Source organism: Acipenser ruthenus, chromosome 10 (genome assembly GCF_902713425.1).
Source record: "Acipenser ruthenus chromosome 10, fAciRut3.2 maternal haplotype, whole genome shotgun sequence".
Taxonomy (NCBI): Eukaryota; Metazoa; Chordata; class Actinopteri; order Acipenseriformes; family Acipenseridae; genus Acipenser; species Acipenser ruthenus.
The window spans coordinates 38,547,076-38,566,984 of NC_081198.1; the positions used below are offsets into that span (position 1 = coordinate 38,547,076).

Below are 19,909 nucleotides of genomic sequence, written 5' to 3' on the forward strand. Positions count from 1 at the left end.
TATGCTTACCTTATATCCTCTACCTATGGAACAAAAGACAAAAAAAGTTGAATCAGATAAGTTATGGAATTCTATTTTATAACAGTGAAAGTAATACCAGTAGAAGCAGAACAGACCTCACAAACCTGGAATACGCAGGTGGTAAAAGGGTAAAAGGCATTTAGATGAGTTACTGTAATATCAGTAGAAATGGAAAAGACCCAGACTATATTTTCTTTGTTTTTTGTGGATTATCATTGCTTAACAAAAACTTTGTGGCATCTATATCATCTTTGAGAATAGCACATCCTCAGCCGTGGTTTGTGTTTTGCAATACCCCAGGTTGGTTACTGTGCTGTTCCCCTGTTTTATTTTCCTTTACTCTTAATTTTTATGAGCTTGATTTCCAAACATGTATGGTCCTGTCAATGAAATACATATAGAAATTGACAGGGAGACATGAAAAACGTGTTGCACATTTAAGAAAGAAGCAACAGAACGAACCCTGATTGACCACAATGAGACAGTAAGACCCTTGGCCTTAAATCTAAACTACCTCAGCCATTCTTTTTTTAGAACTGTATTTTGATTTTGTTCAACAAGTCAGTTAACTTGCAGTTTTAGCCTTAACATTTGTTCAGCTGCTGTGCTGTTTGGCCTCTTTATCAAAAGATTTGCGCACCACAAAATAACAGAGTCAAAATTCAGAAATATGAAAGACCTTAGAAATATGAAAGACCTATCATTTTAAAATGGAAATTTTAAGTAAAATCAACAAAATATTATTTCCTTCGCTGTCATCAAACACACAATATTATACAAAAAAAGAAAAAGGAAAGAAACCACAGACACCAGCTGTCTGGCATTTACTTTAGAAAGTAATATTAGAATGATTCAAACTCAGTAGCATTGGTGTATATTCCCAATCTCGCTATTGATCAGTTAGAACCTGGATTTACAAGCAAAATAAGCAACTAAGGAATCTGAATTTCAGATCGCTCACATAATGCCATTATAAAATACTTGTTCATGAAAGCAATATGCAGAAAAGACAAATGTCTGAAATGTGAGCCTATGTACAGTAAAATCCCCACATGAAGCATGCATTATCATGACACACAGCAAACACTCTCCAGAAATCACATTCCAAATAGTGTTGGAGATGGCAGTCCCACCATAGTACCGTAATGCATTCTTCATAATGACAGATCTCTTTCCTGTGCTGGCAATGTGCTTATAGTTAGTGGAATGGGCAGTGGAATCATTCTAATAGCAGATATCATGAGGAGCTTCTTCATACATAATCACATAGCTAACACAGGTAAATAACGAATACTTTATACTAATAACATTATTACTGGGAAATAATAAATTACAGTGCATATACCGATATTAGTGTTGACTTCCTTGAAGTAATATAGAGTAAATATAAAAATTTAAACAAGATCAAGTTTTGTTTTAGGCTGTTTTAAAGACACAAAAAACATTGAGTGAGTATCAGTATTTTTCCAGCATTATTCCAAACATACATTTTTTTGATAAAATTAGCAAGGTATTGCAGGGACTACCAGCAACAATAAGCTCATGTTTAGCACCACGGCACTTTCTTATTTAAAAGATACACTGAAAGAATGAAGGTTTGGAAGAGTATATTTACCAGCGCTGCCTTCGTTGCCACCACGGCCATCACCACGGCCATCACCACCCTCTCCATCTTGACATACTGGACAACATTCTCCAAAAGGTATTACCGGTTTTTCACAGTTCAGTATCTCCTCACATTGAATCTCATCACAGAGAATTGTTCCACTGTCACAAACACAGATTTGGCATGGCTGTGGTTTCCATATATCTCTATTTGTGTAGGTCTGACCATCCTGTGAACAACCCACTTCATCTCCTGTAAAACAAACAGAAAAAAGGAGGTTATGATGAGAATTGCTGTTGCTCTTGAAGACACCTTGGCACAGTTATTTATTGTAATAAAGACATGTAAATATATACATAGTATAGCAAATGTCATTCAAACTACACAATATACACAATGGATTCACAGTACGTGACATTACATTAATTTGCATATTACTAAACTTAACTTAAATGTCACTCATTTTCATTGTGTTTAAATAGTATAATTGTTAATATAGTCCTCAGGATTATGAAACAACATTTAACATGACTATTACAGACTAATCCAACATAAATTACAGTATAAATTTATAAAACAGCAGTTGTCTTACACAGTTTTATATCAATACCAAGACAGAAGGTTAAGTAAGGCCTGCAGTACTAAAATATACATTTAAATTAAATTCAATTTATGAAATAACTGCATATTTACTTGGAGCATAACATAACAAAAAGTACATTTTCTTCAATCAAATTCTTACTGAAAAAAGTAGGATCATGTATGTTAAACCAAATCGTTTAAGTTTATTTTGTTTTCCTAACATGGCTTGCATAAGTGTAGCAATATTTTATTTCAGTATTTTTTCACTAATACTGTATAGAATTCCCTTCCCTTAAAAGACAACTGCCTACAGTCCCTTTCAATTATTGTTCATTTTCTCTGTTTAGTTCAAGGTGGCAGCACGGCCCCTATTGGGTTAATTTATGATACATTCCACATATTTGTATTAAATACTACACATTAATTAATTACAAACTGGTATGATGATTTGGAGTAATACTATGCTGAACCAGTAGAGGACACGATTAATAGCCATACAAATGTCCACCAGATGTTTCCCTTTGTAGGAGCTTTGCACTATAAAACATATTTAAGCTCTTTCAGACAGTCTAACAAGTAAACACACTTGAAAAACTTCCGCTTTAGTCAAACATTCAGTGTTGTATGTGCAACATAGTTCTTTAATTTGTTTTTCTTTAATTTAAGGAACAAAACATACTGGTATTGATTTGTTTTAACACAAAACAATTTAACAAGCCTGCTGGCAGAGGCTTAGTTAACTTCTGGCCAACTGTTACTCTGCTCCAAAGCCATCTAAAAAAGGAAAAGGAATGTAATATGAATCATTATTTTTCAGCTAATGAAAATTATAGACATGAAGACCTCTGGGAACATGATAAAATGGCATTGTACCATGATTCGTTCATTCAGCCATTTCGCCAGTGCAGTACTAAACTGCCAATACTTGTTAAGGCCAAAAATTGTCACCTGGAAAATAAATTTTATTTTTCAAACTTAATAGAAAACCAATAAAACATTTTAAAGCAGTTAAAGTCCAGAAACAATACACATAATAATTTGGATCTGAAACTAACATTAAACCCTGTTTTATTCTATGGATATTGTAAGTTAACAGCTAGAAACTATGTGTAGCACAACACAATATAATTATTAGACATTTATAATAGAAATAGAAATAGAAAAAAAAGGCCTAGTGACATCTGCACAAGAGACCTAAGCAGTCATCTTCTATGAAGATCCGAGTACTGTGGGTTTATATTAGAGTTATCAGGAAAATCAGGGCACGCTACTCTCAGATCCCAATTCCTCTACAGTGCACGGCATGATAAACTTGTTATTCAAGTCAAGTCTTGTTTTCAGTCTGAACTTGTTTTGTTCGTGATTTTGTTGTTTCAGTATTTTGGGATGTACTGGAAATTATAAGATGATGATGGGATGATCTAATTATTAGAAAAATATGATAGCCCCTGGTGATATTGTGTTTTAATATGTTGCATGAAAATGATAAAATAGAAAGCAGTCTTGTCCATACAAGTTATATGAAGAATAAATTACAGCAACCTGCGTCTAAGGAATAATAAAGTTCAGCCCTTACAGGTTAAGATGGAATGATTTAAAATAGGTGTTTTAATTGATTAACGATTAACACCGTGTAACAATTTTTTTTTTTTTTTTTTTGGTTCCTGGGTAGTAAGTGTTATTTCTTAATTGCTTATGCCTCAAAAGTATAGAAAATGGCTATTATTCCCCACAAACTTTGTTTTTGTGACCAGGACAGTGATATTTTGAAATGTACCTATTTCCAATGAGAAAACGGGCGAATTTGTGTCTTTTCGTTCACATAAAGTCAGAAAAAAACAACATATGAATCCAAATTAACATGTATTTATACTAAAGTAATACAAAAATGACTACAAAAGATTTAGAAGTGAGTAGTTTTTCGAGATTTGCGATTATACTGTAAATCACTTTCACAAATCAGCCCCCAAATGTAGTCTCCCATCATGTTCTCGTTATACTGTCCTTGGTAGCGGTGTTCAAAGTCCAGTATATCCTGGATGAAAGTGTGCAAGTCGCAGATCAGAGGAAGCGTCACCAACCTTTTTCCAGCTTATTCACCCATCAAGATGGGCTCTGCTTCTGCCACAATGTGACCAGTCTGTTCGAGGCAATCGGAATCGCCTGTAACCAGAATGAGTGGCGCCTCTTCATTGACAGCTCATCCAGGAGCCTCAAAGCCGTGCTGCTCCATAATGGTAACAAGTACCCGTCTCTTCCCCTGGCTCACTCGGTGCACCTCAAAGAGGATTACAACAGCATCAAGACCTTGCTGGACGCCTTGAAGTATGATGAGTACGGCTGGGAGGTCATAGGAGACTTCAAAATGGTGGCATTCCTGATGGGTCTCCAAGGTGGTTTTACCAAGTTTCCCTGCTATCTTTGCCTTTGGGACAGCAGGGACACCAAGGCGCACTACCACAGGCGGGACTAGCCACAGCGGACCGAGTTCTCTGTGGGGAGGAACAACGTCAAGTGGGAGCCACTGGTGGACCCCCGGAAGGTGCTGATGCCACCACTGCACATCAAATTGGGCCTTATGAAACAATCTGTCAGAGCTCTAGATAAGGAGTCGGCAGCCTTCAAGTACCTTCAAGACTTCTTCCCTAAGCTGTCTGAGGCAAAGGTCAAAGCCGGTGTCTTCGTCGGACCACAGATAAAGAAGATCCTAGAGTGCAATGAATTCCCCAAGAAGCTCACTAGTAAGGAGAAAGCGGCTTGGAACAGCTTTGTCGCAGTGGTTCGGGGCTTCCTGGGCAATCACAAGGCCGAAAACTATGTGGAGCTGGTTGAGACTCTTGTGAAGAACTACAGAACAATGGGCTGTAGGATGTCCCTCAAAGTCCATATCCTTGATGCTCATCTTGATAAATTCAAGGAGAACATGGGAGCATACTCGGAGGAGCAAGGCGAGCGCTTCTACCAGGATATACTGGACTTTGAACGCCGCTACCAAGGACAGTATAATGAGAACATGATGGGAGACTACATTTGGGGGCTGATTCGTGAAAGTGATTTACAGTATAATCGTAAAGCTCGAAAAACTACTCACTTCTAAATCTTTTGTAGTCATGTTTGTATTACTTTAGTATAAATACATGTTAATTTGGATTCATATGTTGTTTTTTTTCTGACTTTATGTGAATGAAAAGACACAAATTCACCTGTTTTCTCATTGGAAATAGGTCAATTTCAAAATATCACTGTCCTGGTCACAAAAGCAAAGTTTGTGGGGAATAATAGCCATTTTCTATACTTTTGAGGCATAAGCAATTAGGAAATAACACTTACTACCCAAGAACAAAAATTGTGTTACATAGTGTAATCGATTAATCACACCTGTGGACTTTGATCGATTACAAAATAATTGGTCAATTAATCTTGTCTACCTGAAAGACTTGTGATTGTCTTTCAATACAATTTCATATCACTAGCAAACAGCACAGTTTTGGACGTCACTGGAAAAAAAGTAACTTATTACTTGCTACTCATTTCATGAAAAAAAAACGTATATAATGTCCTTACTTACTACTGAATAAAAACTAAGCCTCTTCTCCATCTTGTCCTATTAAACTTCAAAATATGCGGTGGTAGACACGTGCCCTGTGTTTTTGAAGTGTATCATCAAAGTTTGCATGTAGGGATACACATTTTTTTGTTCCTAGTGCCTAGCCTTATTCAAATACAACTCTCAGAAAGACTGATTTGAATGCCCCGAATAGAGATCGCGTCATCGGTTCTGAGACACCGACATTACAGCAGTCGGGGTTAAAAAAGAAAAGACCACTAATGTAGGTGTACAACAGAGAAAAGGTAACGAGACTAACTTGTTTCTTTTTAGTGGAAAGTAACTGTAACATTATTATTCCGATTAAAAAGCGAATGTGTTATATGAACTCGTTATTGACAAAAGTAATATTTTTACAGTAACGCGTTACTTAAGATGTGATCGGATCGTAGATCAGATAATTAATCCATCAATAGAAAATGTCACGATTAAAACTCTAATTTAAACCCGAAAACTGAATGATTTTTTCAGCTTTTTTGTGTTGTTGTTTTTTTAGCCTAGTTTATCCTTAATAACACACTGAAAAATAGAAGCAAAGTGTAATTTATTTTATCGGTTGTTATAAAAGCCAGCCTGGAAACACAGTGTTAATATTTCTTTGCTCATTTTTACATTACATAAATGCAGCTATTGTTTATCACATTGTGATAGCTGTACCGGGATATAAAATATAGTACCTCAGTTTAATGCCACACAACTTGCAAGTGTTCTCTTTCCAAATACAGATATCAAGGGCGGGCATCTGAACCCTTGCTGTCTGGGTTTATAGCCAATTGGTTCCAGCCAGTTTCAGCAGTAATATATAAAGTATTCATATATAAATTTCAAAATGTATAAATCAGTGTAATAATATGCACTAGGGTAGTTATATTTTGATTGACTGCAGTGTAAAACAAGTCCTGTGTTCAGAAAACCCTTTGGTCTTGGCTTTAAAACTGTGCTAACTTCTGAATCCAAAAAACAGTTGGATAACTAAACTTGATTAAATTTGAAAATCTTTAAAGGAAGAATATGGTATTTGTAATCCCAGATTTACCAAAAAAAAGTAATCCATAAATTACAAAGAGATCAATATGAGAACTTAAATGGTATTAAAAGCCCAGTGAATTTGTTTGACTTGGCTAGCTTATGAAATTATGGCAAATGGAAGGTGAGGGACAATGACACTGTTGCAATTAGGTGCCGTGCCAGCAGGCGGTGTAAGTGCTTCTTCTTTGGTTCTGTGAGCCCACCTGAATCCTGAATTGAAAAACCTCAATCCCTAATATTTTGTTCTGGGCCTCTGTAAAGCAGAATTGTGGTGGTTTGTGGACTAATGCACAGTGGGGGTTGAAGCTGAGACCAGCAAACTCATTACACTGAACCAAATTATATGCAGGTTTTAAATTTGCTAGCTGCTGTGAAAGTTTTTGCATTACAAAAACACGTGCCCTAAGAAAAGAAAAAAAAAGGTACTGTGTGTGCACGTGGCAATTCTCTTAGCCAACACCCATATAAACAGACATTACACTTGAAACATTCACTGCTTAACATATTCTCTTGATAGACATCATGTTTTCATTTATTTTACCATTTGGAATAATTTCCACAAAACAGCTGTGTAGATATATTGGCTTCTAAAACCAGCAGACAAGAATAATGGACATATCAAGTGCCAGCTCACCAATTGGGTCTTTTTTTCCTGCCCATGCAAAACTAAAAAGGAAATTAAAATGTAAACTCGCATAATAACTGTACCAAATAAATTGGTTTAAAAATAATCACATATACAACAGCGAGGACGCACTCTTAGTTCTATACATTACATTTTGGGCAGTGGATTTATTCCATGTAATGGAAGATTGGGCTCCTATGCTGCCATTCTGATGCTGATTTCACTAGATTTTACCTGAGAGTTATGAACTTCCTCTCTCGGGATAATGTAAGCATGTGCTGAATTACCTAACACAATAACAGCATGTGCAGCACTTCAAAAACCATTTCCTGGACCAGACCAAATATATATTATAGTTTATATATATATATATATATATATATATATATATATATATATATATATATATATATATATATATATATATACGGTATACAAGAGAATAAAAAAATGTTTTCCTTTTTAAACTCACTGGTACAGTACAGAAACAATTGAAAATAGTGTGTGAGATAAAGCATGAAAAAGTGTTAAGTGAACATCTTCAAACATCCATACTGAAATGTATAAATTCATAATGTATATAGAAATACTAAAACAAACTTAAATAATTTTGGTATTTATAAATTCAACACTATTTAGTGTTTACTAGTTCTGGATAACAATGTATTGCTGCTAGTCCTCTTTAAGCAGCCAGGCCAATCTCAGTGCAAGAATCCCTATACAATTTAAAGATTGTCTGACCTTTGACACACTCAGCCATTAATCACCAATGAAGAGCTGTACTGTAGGCATGCATATACTAATGGCAGTTACTATGACCCCTGGAGTAAAAGGGGATATGTGAGGTCTTGAAGTTGAACAACACAGTGTCCTTGTATGAATTTCAAAGTTAAGTTGGGAAGCCTGTGATTAGTCCTGGCCTTTTTCTTTTACAGAATCAAGTGCTGCTTCGATATTACCTACTTCACATTTTAGCCAATATACAGTATATTCTTCAAAAGCCAAGGCACTTTTATCAGCTGAGAAGCTTACTGGTTTTGGGTGGGGAAGGAAGTCTGGAAAGTTAAATGCATAACTAACTGATTACATGTTCTGGTTACATTCTCTGTTTCCATGGTGACTTACTGTGGATTGTACAAACTCTTCACAGTTATAGAATATTGTAGAGTCATTTTAAAATGTTAAATAAAATAAACAAGTGTCATCACTAATCTGCACCTAATGAGAGGAAGTACATATCTGTATAAACATGACAGTATAGTAGTTTTACTTAAAAAAAAACAAAAAAAAAAAAAACACACTTTGTAATACATATTTTTTATGTAGATTGTTTTGTATAGTTGACAATCCTGAGACAGTATTTCAAACTAAACAGTAAGGTTATGTCCTACAGTAATTTGGGCACATTTTTTGCATGGATTTCAAAATAGTATTCACAATACAATACACATTGCAAGTGGATTCATTGTGATCCCACAGAAAATATAAACAGCTGACCTAGTCCCCAGAAAGTCATTTTTAAAGAGAATGTAGCTATTGCTCACTTCATTCATGTGTGGGAAATGAGGTAGTAGAATGCAGCAGGCTCTGTTTCATGTTGTCTTTTAAAATTACATTAATGGCCACAAGAGGGCTCACTCATGAGAACACAGATCGCAGAACACTGCATACAATGCACAGTATGTTTTAGGAGACTAGATACCATTCAGGGTTACTAGAAAGCTTCTATGAACATATATTTTTTAAATCCCATTTAATCCCATTTTCTTAACTAGTTTTTGTAGTTTTTTCATTGACAATTAATCACTGCAGAGCATGTTACCAAATCTTCTTTTTCTGCGTGGGAATGTCGTCTGTATACATTACAACAGCTATGTTTATACATGTGTACAATGTTTAGAACACAACATGAGCTATGAGGAGAGAAAGAATGCCACATAGTCCCTACGGAAAAGAGGAACAAAAACACACTATGTTGACCCAAGCAGACAACCCACATTAATTGAAAGCACCTCGCAAAAAGTCTTTCGTCAATCACAAAGAAACGGTCAAAGGTCCCCAGACTGCAATTACCAAAGAGCATATCCTATGGGTTGGCCTGACAGTGAGTGGTTGTGGGTTCACATACGACAACCCAGCATGATATACAAATATGGGATGACCTTGAGATCATATTTCAAAAGGCTTTGGAGTAGTGTCGAGCAGACACACATTTCTGGGAATTTTTTATAAACTACATGTGGCTGGTTTTTTTTTTTGTAATATAGCTCTACTAATATATAGCTGGCAGCTGGCTCTTAGAGCTAGAATATATATATATATATATATATATATATATATATATATATATATATATATAATTTGAAGTGTATGCTTTAGTATTCCAAATACAAACTGAGTAAAATAAAAAGGTTTCCTAATACAGACATAAACAGAGAAACAAGCAGGGTTTCAGTAACACTTACAGGACATTTTCAAAGGGTTCCTGCTTGATATAGATTCCTCAAAGCAATTGCAAGCAAATGTTGTAGCTGCCTGCTGAAAGGAAAAGGTAACAGATAAAAGACAGCAGCATCCGCTTTCCCCAAGATAACTTAGATAACAAGGATGAACCACAACATCCACTCAGACTAAATACTTTGACTAACGTGTCAAGTGTTTCATATGCATTTGTTTCTTTAAAAAAAGACCACATTCCTGCTTCCTCCCTTGACAATTTGATCCCTGTGAGCTCCTGTGCCATACACCAGCAATATACAGTACATACGCTTTTTATCAGGTCTTTTATTCCATAGTTTAGATATCATTCGTTTGTTTTTTTTAAACCTGTCACCTGAGGAGCTTCAGTCTGTTTACAGTTCAATCATGGGACATACCTTTAAAAGGGTCTGTTGCTACAGTTTAGTTCAATGAAGCATTTTTTTAAGGTGCTATGTTTAGCTGAGTGGTTTTCAGAAGTATAAGATTTGTCCAGTCCATTTAAACTGTCAGTTAGTTTTCTGAAGAGAACAAAAAAAGTTGTCGAAGCTTGCAACTTATTTCTCTAAAAGAGCAATGAAAAGTAAGTGTTCTTTAGTGCACAGGAAACTAAAAGGAAAAGTAACAAATTAGGTATTTAAGTATTTAGTTTTTTTTAAACCATTTCAAAAGAGAGAATGCAGTTCCTTCAAGTTTTTAATGATCAATGACTGTGATCTGAACTTTTCCATTTACTTTTGAGAAGATATTTGCCGTTTCACATTGGTTTTGACTAAGCCTTAGTTGGTTTTTAGTTGAAATTTAAAACATACATCCGAATTTAAAGTGATAGATAAACTCTAATTGAGGTTAGAGGCAGGAAACAGTCGTAAATTACAAAAGCATAGAATGTTTACGAGGGATTTGCCACCAATCTTCTCTGTCTGGTGTCTGCAGGCACCCAAAAGGCATGTTGTATTGTATTAATTTTGTAATGTATTGTTTAATCTGTAGTATTTTGTATTTAATCATATCCTGGTGTAACTATCACTGACACTGTTATCTGCTGTATTATTGAATTGTATTTTGTCACACTTGTACTTGCTTGAACCAAAGTCATTGTATTTATCTTGCTCTTAATTGTATTATTACTTGTACTGTGATACTTGAAATGTATTTGCTTATGACTGTATGTCGCCCTGGATGTCTTATCTACACCCTTGGCACAGAGTTGAGTTATTCATCTTTGATGAGCTCTTACTTCCATACGAGACCTGAAGGTCATGAGTTCAGATTGGTACCTCATCTTGTTTATTGCAATGAGGGACTACAATGAGGGCAATGAGGAGGTTATACGATGCTCCCCTGCCTCATATTTTTTGTTCACCAGGATGAACACATTGCATAGATTTTTTATTGTATTCTTTGTATTTTAGCAGGTGGCACCGGGATGCTCCGTAGGATGAGGCTGTGCTAGTAGCTCAGTTTCTAAATGCACAAATTGCAACACCAAAAAAAGGTCCCTTGGTGTTGTATTGCCATGACTTGCCAATTTGCAAAGGAAGAAAACAGTTAAATGTTTCCCTTCCAAAACCACTGCTGGGGAATGGACTAAAGAAAAAGTATACTTCAAAAAATAAATACTAATCTTTTTGTTTAGACTTGGATCATACAGGGCCACTTAGCAAATTCAGAATGTATGTTCAGTCACCCCACTAAGCTCTACCCCAAGGCCTTAGTCTATAAACTATGAAAACGGCTTTGATAAAAGTATTTTCAAGAAATGTGTCTCACTTATTTAGTTAATCTACACAAAAACAAAACTTTTTACAAATGAACCTCTAGAAAAAAAATAAAAATAAATGAAGAGTGGCTTCTGAAAGCCAATAAGAGAGTTTTTGTATCTTTCTTTACAAAACCTGATACCTGAAACAATGCTAAACTTCCAAAGAGGTACTCAATGTGCACATGCTTTTCTCTGTGAAGGTCCCGCTTGTTAACCATACCACTCCTTTTGGTGTTTGTTCAAACAAATGTTGGCACCAATGGAATTTATTTTGACAGATTTGTCAACTCGGCATGTAGACACCTAGGTATTTAGTTCCAACGTGAGAAACGAGTGTCAGGTCCCACAGGAATCAACGGACAAAACACTACTTAAAATCCAGCAGAGAACACTAATAGTTTCAAGATTTTCACCACTGAGGTTTACTTTGGAAAAGCAAAAACCCTTTACCCCCATAGTTTTTGATACAAGTTCAAACCAAAAAATTGAAAACCTTAAATAGTATTGATAAAGAGTTGCTTTTGTTAAAGCTTAAAGTTGTATACAAATCACAAACACGTATATGTTTCTTAAGCCTTATTAACATATTTGACTCTGTAAATACAGAAATATTAGAGAACAAATACTAAACACAGTGTGGATTTTGTCTCTTAGTTCCATTGAATATGTTCCATTGAACATGTATCCCCTAATTAGCTTTTTCAGCTAAAACAGAGTTTGAAAAAAAAACAAAACACTGTTACTGAACTTTTTACAATTATTTGCTAAAACTGCTTTTAATATTAAATTCAATTTTATTTTCCTTTATATCAAAAATAAAGGCAGTATCATATTTGCAAAATGTAAATTATAGAAATATTTCCTATAATTACATCTTAAATACTAAGTTTAATTCAGACTTTGCACAGTACATTTTTTCTGTATAATTGCAACTCAAGGCTGACAAATTATAGGGCTAAACAGTTTGAGGCCCTGTTCCCTAGCAATAAAAATGCAAAGCACTGCTAAACGTTGTGCTTCAACTCATAACTCAAGGGACTTTCAGTAAAATACAAAGTAATTATAGAATACAGTTGGCTTAAATGACTCATGGAGAAATTGTCTGTGTTTCCAAAGTTTCAGTTTGGAGGTGAAGGGGGATGGGGGAGAAGGACATTGCTCAGTAGCTGGCAGTGATTAACAACAGAACGTTTTCATAGCTGTAGGATACGTTGCCAAATTAGTTCTGCAATCCAATGAGGCTGCCCAATATGGGCCCAATTGCACTAGCGCAAATTTGGGTTCTGCCACAATTATTACTGCATTTGATCCGCTAATCTGTATTTCTTAATAAAGCAATGTAATGATGTCTGCAGAATTAGGCCCTGCATATGTTTAATAAAACAATTAACAGTGAAGCCTGAACAGCAGCAGCCATGTTTGTACCCAGGATACATTAAACACACATTGTGTCTTTCCCCTTTGTTCTTAGACATAAAATAAACCCAGAGCATCTACCAAGGTTTGGCAGACCTCGTTCCCCTTTAATAAATGTAAATGTATGTAAAATAAGCTTAACCTTTAAAATACAGTTTTAAAATACAGATGAGCAGGGTATCAGCATTGATTTCACAACCATCTACTTAAGGAAATCCATAGGACAGTAACAACCCTTATATATGTATAAAACACATTAGAAATCACCTTTCTTCCATGTGTACTGTTTAGATTTGACAGAGCTATTTCTTGTTTTATCAATGTTCTCAAATATAAATGGAAATAATTTATAAACCATACTTAATGGCTGCATTCTATTACCAATTAACATTGCCAACGGCTGAAACAAGAACAATTCCCTGATCTGAATGCTGATTGAGAGGATAGAGGAATAACCAGTGCAGTTCTTAAAGTGGAGGTCGGAATCCCTGTAGCTCCCAAAACATCCACATTGGACACATTCTTTCTTTTTAAATACCAGCTCAGTTAATTGCAGCGAAACTCGTTGTGCTGCGAAAGTTGATCGAATTAAGAATAATAACAACATGGAATCATGGATTTCCTGTTTATACTGTACAAATCTACATATACAGTAGATGTATTTTTACTATACATTTGTTATGACTTTTTGGACAGGGTGGTCATGGCTGACCTGAGTCACTTCAAAGGTGGTCCCAACAAGAAAGGGTTTGATAACCGCTGATGTTAAAGCATGTAGACTTTTACTACAATTGCAGTTCTTGAACATTACAGATAGAATAAGCAGAGTGTACAAAATTCAAGAATTGTCACACCAACGTATCATCCATGTTATTTGGTTTCCAGTATTCTAGTGCTCCTCTTTTTCATTAAATCTATGAAACTTATTTTTGTTGAGCTGAGCGTGGTTAATAGCAATATGGCCTCTACGAAAGACCATTAAGGCATGCTTCCTCATAGGGGTTTGACGTAATCAACGTGAAACTAAAGGTAAGAAATTGAGACATTTGAGTATCAGTTTCACGTTCTAAACCTGTGCAAGCTTCCCTGCTAACAATAGTGTTAAATGTATTCTACCTTTAAAGATCAATTTTATTAACCATGTATTAAAAACCGACCAGTCATATTTGTAAGAAATTCTGTTAAGATATCTTTCGCCCAAACTACACAAAATATACAATAAGAGACACAATATGCACAATGTATTACCTTAGTGTAGATCAAGAATAAAAAATAAAGGGTAAGAAGAAGTAATAAACAGTGAAATATTTATGAGATTTGTAAACAAAAACTGATTGGGACAAAATACACAACATGATTTTCGATGTGGTCACATGGTACAAGATAGCACTCGCTGCTACAGTATGGTTGCAAATGTGTTATAATTATGTATGAGATCCTCATTACCTCAAAATTGGTGGATCATATTAATTTAAATAGGTGTTGCTAAACTTAAAAGTGGAGGTGTTCAGAACACAGGGACATAAAAAACAGCAACATAATTTGACCATTTTGCTTGATGCTTAAATGAATGTGCATACTGGTATGTTATATCAGTTAAAAGACTAAACAGAGTGCTTATCACTGCCTCTGCAGTAGCCCCTTCCAGAGGTCAGTGGCCTCTTTGGAGGTTTAGCTAAAGCTTGATCAGCACTTTTACAAGTTTGAAGCTTGAGCAAAATCCATCCAAGTAATGTCCCCAACCATATTCATTCTTCTAGAATCAGGTCTCAAAACACCAAATACTTATTTTCCAATATTAACTATGGCATACAATACTATTAATAAATAGATCTGTTCTTTCTCGTGCATAGTTTTATCCAGGAGGTATCAACAAATCATATACAGTATATGGCCATTTATCTTCACATTTGGTCAGGAACTTGTACAGTATAACCCTCCAAATCAATAACGCTTCACTATAAAATATGATATTCAAAATCCTGCTCCTTTGACCATGAGTTATCATTTTCCATGTTCTTTGTGCTGGCCATACTTGCACACGATATCTCTAACATCAGCCATATACTTCCTCACTTCTCAGTTTGCCAAAATGTGTTTTCATATTTTACAACTGCTGCCAAAACAACTATTTAAACATCTGGAACTCATCCCCCTCCACATATGCTGACTGCAATAATTTGCATTAAAGTAGTTCCCATGGAGAGCCTTAAGATGTGTATGTATGTCTTAGAAACCGATCAACAGAAAATGTACTTCACAATCACAATCCATCACATACATAGTCAGTTTCTGATGTAAAGTACTACAAGCTCATATGCTGTAAACCCCAGAAGGATCTTATTTATTCTGATGATTCTTAACATATGACAAAATCTTGTCTGCTCTGAGCTGGTTTTTTACAATCTTGTATTTTCTTCTTAATTGGTAAAAAGAACACATATGTTTTCAGGAAGGAATGCTGCTCACAGATCTATATTTTCAGCAGATGTGGTTGATTCTTCTCTTTTATTAAAGGGGCAAGTCGCTGTTAAATAGAACATTTCATTTTAAACAGGTAACAATTACTGCAGTTATTGCAAACTGCAGTTAACTATAAACAATTGGTCTTGCTTGGAAACTTTGGAAATCAACTTTTCAAATAACTTTTGTCCTCAGAATCTCTAAAATGATCTGAAAGGAAATTTTGTCTGGTCTGTATCACCACTGCCTGATCATTCTTTTCCCAATAGTGCATCTGTTCAATTTAAAAAAGAAAACTGAAATTGTTTTCTTTTTAATGTATCTTGAATATGATCTTACCACCAGAGTAGCCAAACAGGACCAGCATTTGTTTCTTTTTGTGAGAAGTTACCATTATACAGTTATCGTGCATGTTTCACTTTATTTGCCACCACATATTTCTATTGTTTAGAGCTTTTAAAAGTATTGTAGCACTATGGTAAGAATATAACAAAGTGTAGTAAAACCTAGATCAGCATGGCAAAGTATTCTTGTAAATGCACAGTATATTTCTGGTGAAAGCATATGGTGAAACATTCTTGTGAAAATGGATGATATTCGATAAGAAACTGTAAGAGTTATTTTTATTTATTCTATGTTTTAAAAACAAAAAACATAGTTATTCATTGGTTAATTTAATTGAATACATTTCTAAACTTGGACTGAATTGTCTGCGCTGCATCCAAGACAAAAACTAAATGGAGGCCTTTAAGCTTTTGCAACACCCATCATTAAAGTTATAAAAGTGATTTGCGTGGGACCATGTCAAGCGGGCATGTGCACATATGACTTGAATTTAACTTGATATAAATGATGTAGCGCCTAACAATTGCTTAAAATATGTTCCTCATCATCAAATGAGTTCTACTGCGACAGAAACATTCCCAATTACTTATGTACCTTAAAATGTCTATAACATTTCAAAAAGCATTTACTGCATCTTAATAGCATCCATTTACATATTACGTTTCTGTTAAAGAAAACAGTAATCAGCATTGAACAAAGTAACAGAAATGACTGCTGTTTGCAATTATTCATTGTATAAATCTTCTAAAGTAACAGCAATAAAACTATGTATGTGTTTTCCAAATAAGAATCAAAATCTAATTAGCTTTCCAACTAGCTCAAGCTGCACTAAAAAAAAAAGACCCCAGAGTAAGTTAGGTAGTGCAACTCAAGCAACAAATGTTAGCCCCTTGTGTCTGGTAAAATCTTGAAACATTTTTTTTTTTTTTAGTCATGGGTGTGTCTGGATTTCCTCCTGGCAATGCTTTTGCCAAATCAGCAACTTGTTTATTTCACCACAAACCCCAAGCTTTTTATATATCTTAAAAAACTAGAAACTACGCATTCTCCCCTGCCAAAAGGAGCTAAGTACTAAAAACAATCGGACAAGGTGAAGACAGAGACAACATGTGGTCACATTGAAACAGAACAATACAATTATTTGTCCAATAAGTATGACTTATTACCATGGAAAACCACAACAACAATTCAGTAGTGTAACAAGTTGCTCCACAAGCACATTACCAATAGGTTATATTATAAATGGTTTAAAATAGCTTAACTTTTGGGATGTGGCTTTTCCTTTTAATACTTTAAAAGTATTTTAGAAAAAATATAAAATTCCTAACACACAATTTCTAACATTGAAATGTGTTCCTGCATATGTCACTCTTACAGAAGTGACTATTTAGATTTTTTTAATGGTCTTAAAATGGACATCCCTTCCCCTCACCATCAAGATGGCTGCACATTCAGAGTAAAGATCAAAAAATCTTTGCCACTTAGCTCTGTCAGTATACATTGATGTGTTTGACAAATATTTGTCATTTGCAGTATGTTATTCATTTTTTAAACACTGGTTATGTACTGTAGCGCCAATGGCTTTATAAACGTGGTCATATATACCAATAACCAGATAAAGAGATGTTTCCTCATTCCACTGAAAGTAGAGTGAACTTCAAAACTGCTGGGAATTACAAAACAAAATACCTTCAAGCATATAAAACACATGCTTTAAAAACAGACGACTCTTGAATATGTTCCAGTCTTGGTTCACAGACCTTACACGTCCAATAGAGAATGCATACAAACTAATCAGTAATGACATTCCTTTGTGCTGTTTTTTTCCCTTGTAGCTATCTGCCCCTCTTGGCTTCAGATATATACGATTTTACTGTTTGGCACCTTAAGTGGTTCTACCAATGCAGAAGTAGTAGGTTGGACTCCATATACAACTTTGTCTGTATTCCTTTATAAATAATACACTCTGTATTATAATGTAAGGACTTTCTTAAATTTGAATCCATATTAAATCTATTGTGTTGTCTATTGTGTTGCAGTGTACAGTCCTACAATGTAACACAAAAAAAAGCAGTTATTTAACCACTAGAGGGCTTTTTCTTGCCTGAGTCTCAGAGAACCACACCACAAACCACAAAAAAATCTTTCATTCAGTACCTTAGGATCCAATAAGTGAGACACATAACAACATTGAAATGTTATCTCTTAACTGTTTCAAGTCACTATATATATATATATATATATATATATATATATATATATATATATATATATATATATATATATACATACATTCTGACTTGCTGCTCGGCGCTTCCTTATAGTTTCCCGATGAAATTATGACTTATCATATTAGGAGGCCAACATCACAGGTTAATGTATGACATCATTGCACTATTTGTAAAGTATTCCGTCATGTGCATTTTCCTATGCTTGCTAAATGTTTCCAGCTCACTTCAGTTTTTTTTTTAACCGCCACATATATTTTTTCTTCCGTACCTCCCCACATCTGCATAACATTAATGTATTAGCTGTCTATCAAGGCCACGTTAGGTCCTGTACTGTCCTGTACAGGGTGTACAGCTGTTCCCTTTGAATAAACCAGAATAACAAAATAGAAGGGTGAATTACATGAGATGACCAAAGAAAAGAACATCTTTTTAGGAGTAAAGCTGTAGTAGTCCACAATGTTTTACTTGAAGTTATCAGAAATGCCATATCCAAATACAATTGAAAAATAAAATAAATGTATATTTCCTGGCTGACAACATCTTTTACTAACAGTGCCAGGATCAAGGGCTTTAAAAATATATAAATAAAATAGCATTCCTGTCCATCTCTGAGGTCAGCCATTGTAACCTTTTGTAAACTAAGAAGAGCTCACAATTGAAGAACGATTGAACAGCAGTCCTCAGGTGCTAGAAAACTTTGACCAAACAGTATTCAGAACTGTTCAAGCTACAACAAACATTACATGTTACATTAGTCCTGTCATCATAAAGTACATTACATCTGTTAGGCATACTTTGAAACAAGACCAAACAAAGGGGGGGGGGGCGGGGGGGGGGGGGGGGGGGGGACGACTGCTCCCATGTTGCATGTTTTACTCCCCAAACAATCTTTAAATGTTATTTACAAATTGTTCTCATTAAAATGGCATTTAGGAAGCAATGGTGAAGCAGTCATTAACAATGCAAAACCATACAGTGTGTACATTTGTTTTTTTTATTATTATTATAGCCAACTTAAAAGCATCCAAAATATAAGATACATTAAAGTCATGCAAACATGTCTAAGTTAAAAAAAGCCTATACATTGATGCTGAAAATATCATTATAATAAATGATAAAAAAAAAAAAAAAGATTCAACTTACCACTTCCTTGACATTTCACAACTAAAACGTGAACCACAAAAACAGCAAAAAATAGAAAAGTCCTGGATTTCATAAAGTTCACCATGTCTACATTTAAGACATGAAATTGTCAGTGTGCAGTTGAGAAAAAAAAAGAAGACAAAATGAAGGTTATTACAGCACCATCAAGTCAGTGTGTGTGTTCCCTTTCCTTCAGCACCAGCCCCAGCACAAACTCTGCAAGCACGTTTTTAGGAGTTACAGCTTTAAATAAGAAGAATGCTGACAGCCCTAATTTTCCTCCCCCTTTGTGCAACCAGAGGCTCATAATCATCCACTCACAGGCCAGTGTGTGTAACCATGTAAACAAGAGACTCCATTTTAGTTACTTTACATGCATTACCTTTAAAACAAATTCAACATTAAAGCAAACATTTTCAAAAATTGTTTAGAGTGAGTTACTGGAGTGTTTAGAGTGTTGTTGCTTTGTTTGTATGGGAGTGACACTGGTGTTCCAGGACCAAGTCTTAAAACCTAAAAAGGTCTATAAAAACAGATTTACGAGTCACCTAAGAATGATCAAATCTAAGAAGGACTGGAAAGAAACTGGGTTTGTCTC

General features: G+C 35.0%; 1 protein-coding gene across 1 annotated transcript in view; it reads right to left on the reverse strand.

Annotated features, from left to right (window-relative positions):
- LOC117403673 (collagen alpha-2(V) chain) overlaps window positions 1–19,544 on the reverse strand; it is a 53,318-nt gene extending 33,774 nt beyond the window's left edge. The window contains exons 1-3 of the mRNA XM_034005955.3: window positions 19,312–19,544; window positions 1,637–1,879; window positions 10–23 (exon numbers count right to left, since the gene is read on the reverse strand). Of these exons, the coding sequence (XP_033861846.1) occupies window positions 10–23; window positions 1,637–1,879; window positions 19,312–19,396 (342 nt within the window). The 5' untranslated portion in view covers window positions 19,397–19,544. The remainder of the gene's footprint in view (window positions 1–9; window positions 24–1,636; window positions 1,880–19,311) is intronic.
- Between the last annotated feature and the right edge of the window lie 365 nt (window positions 19,545–19,909).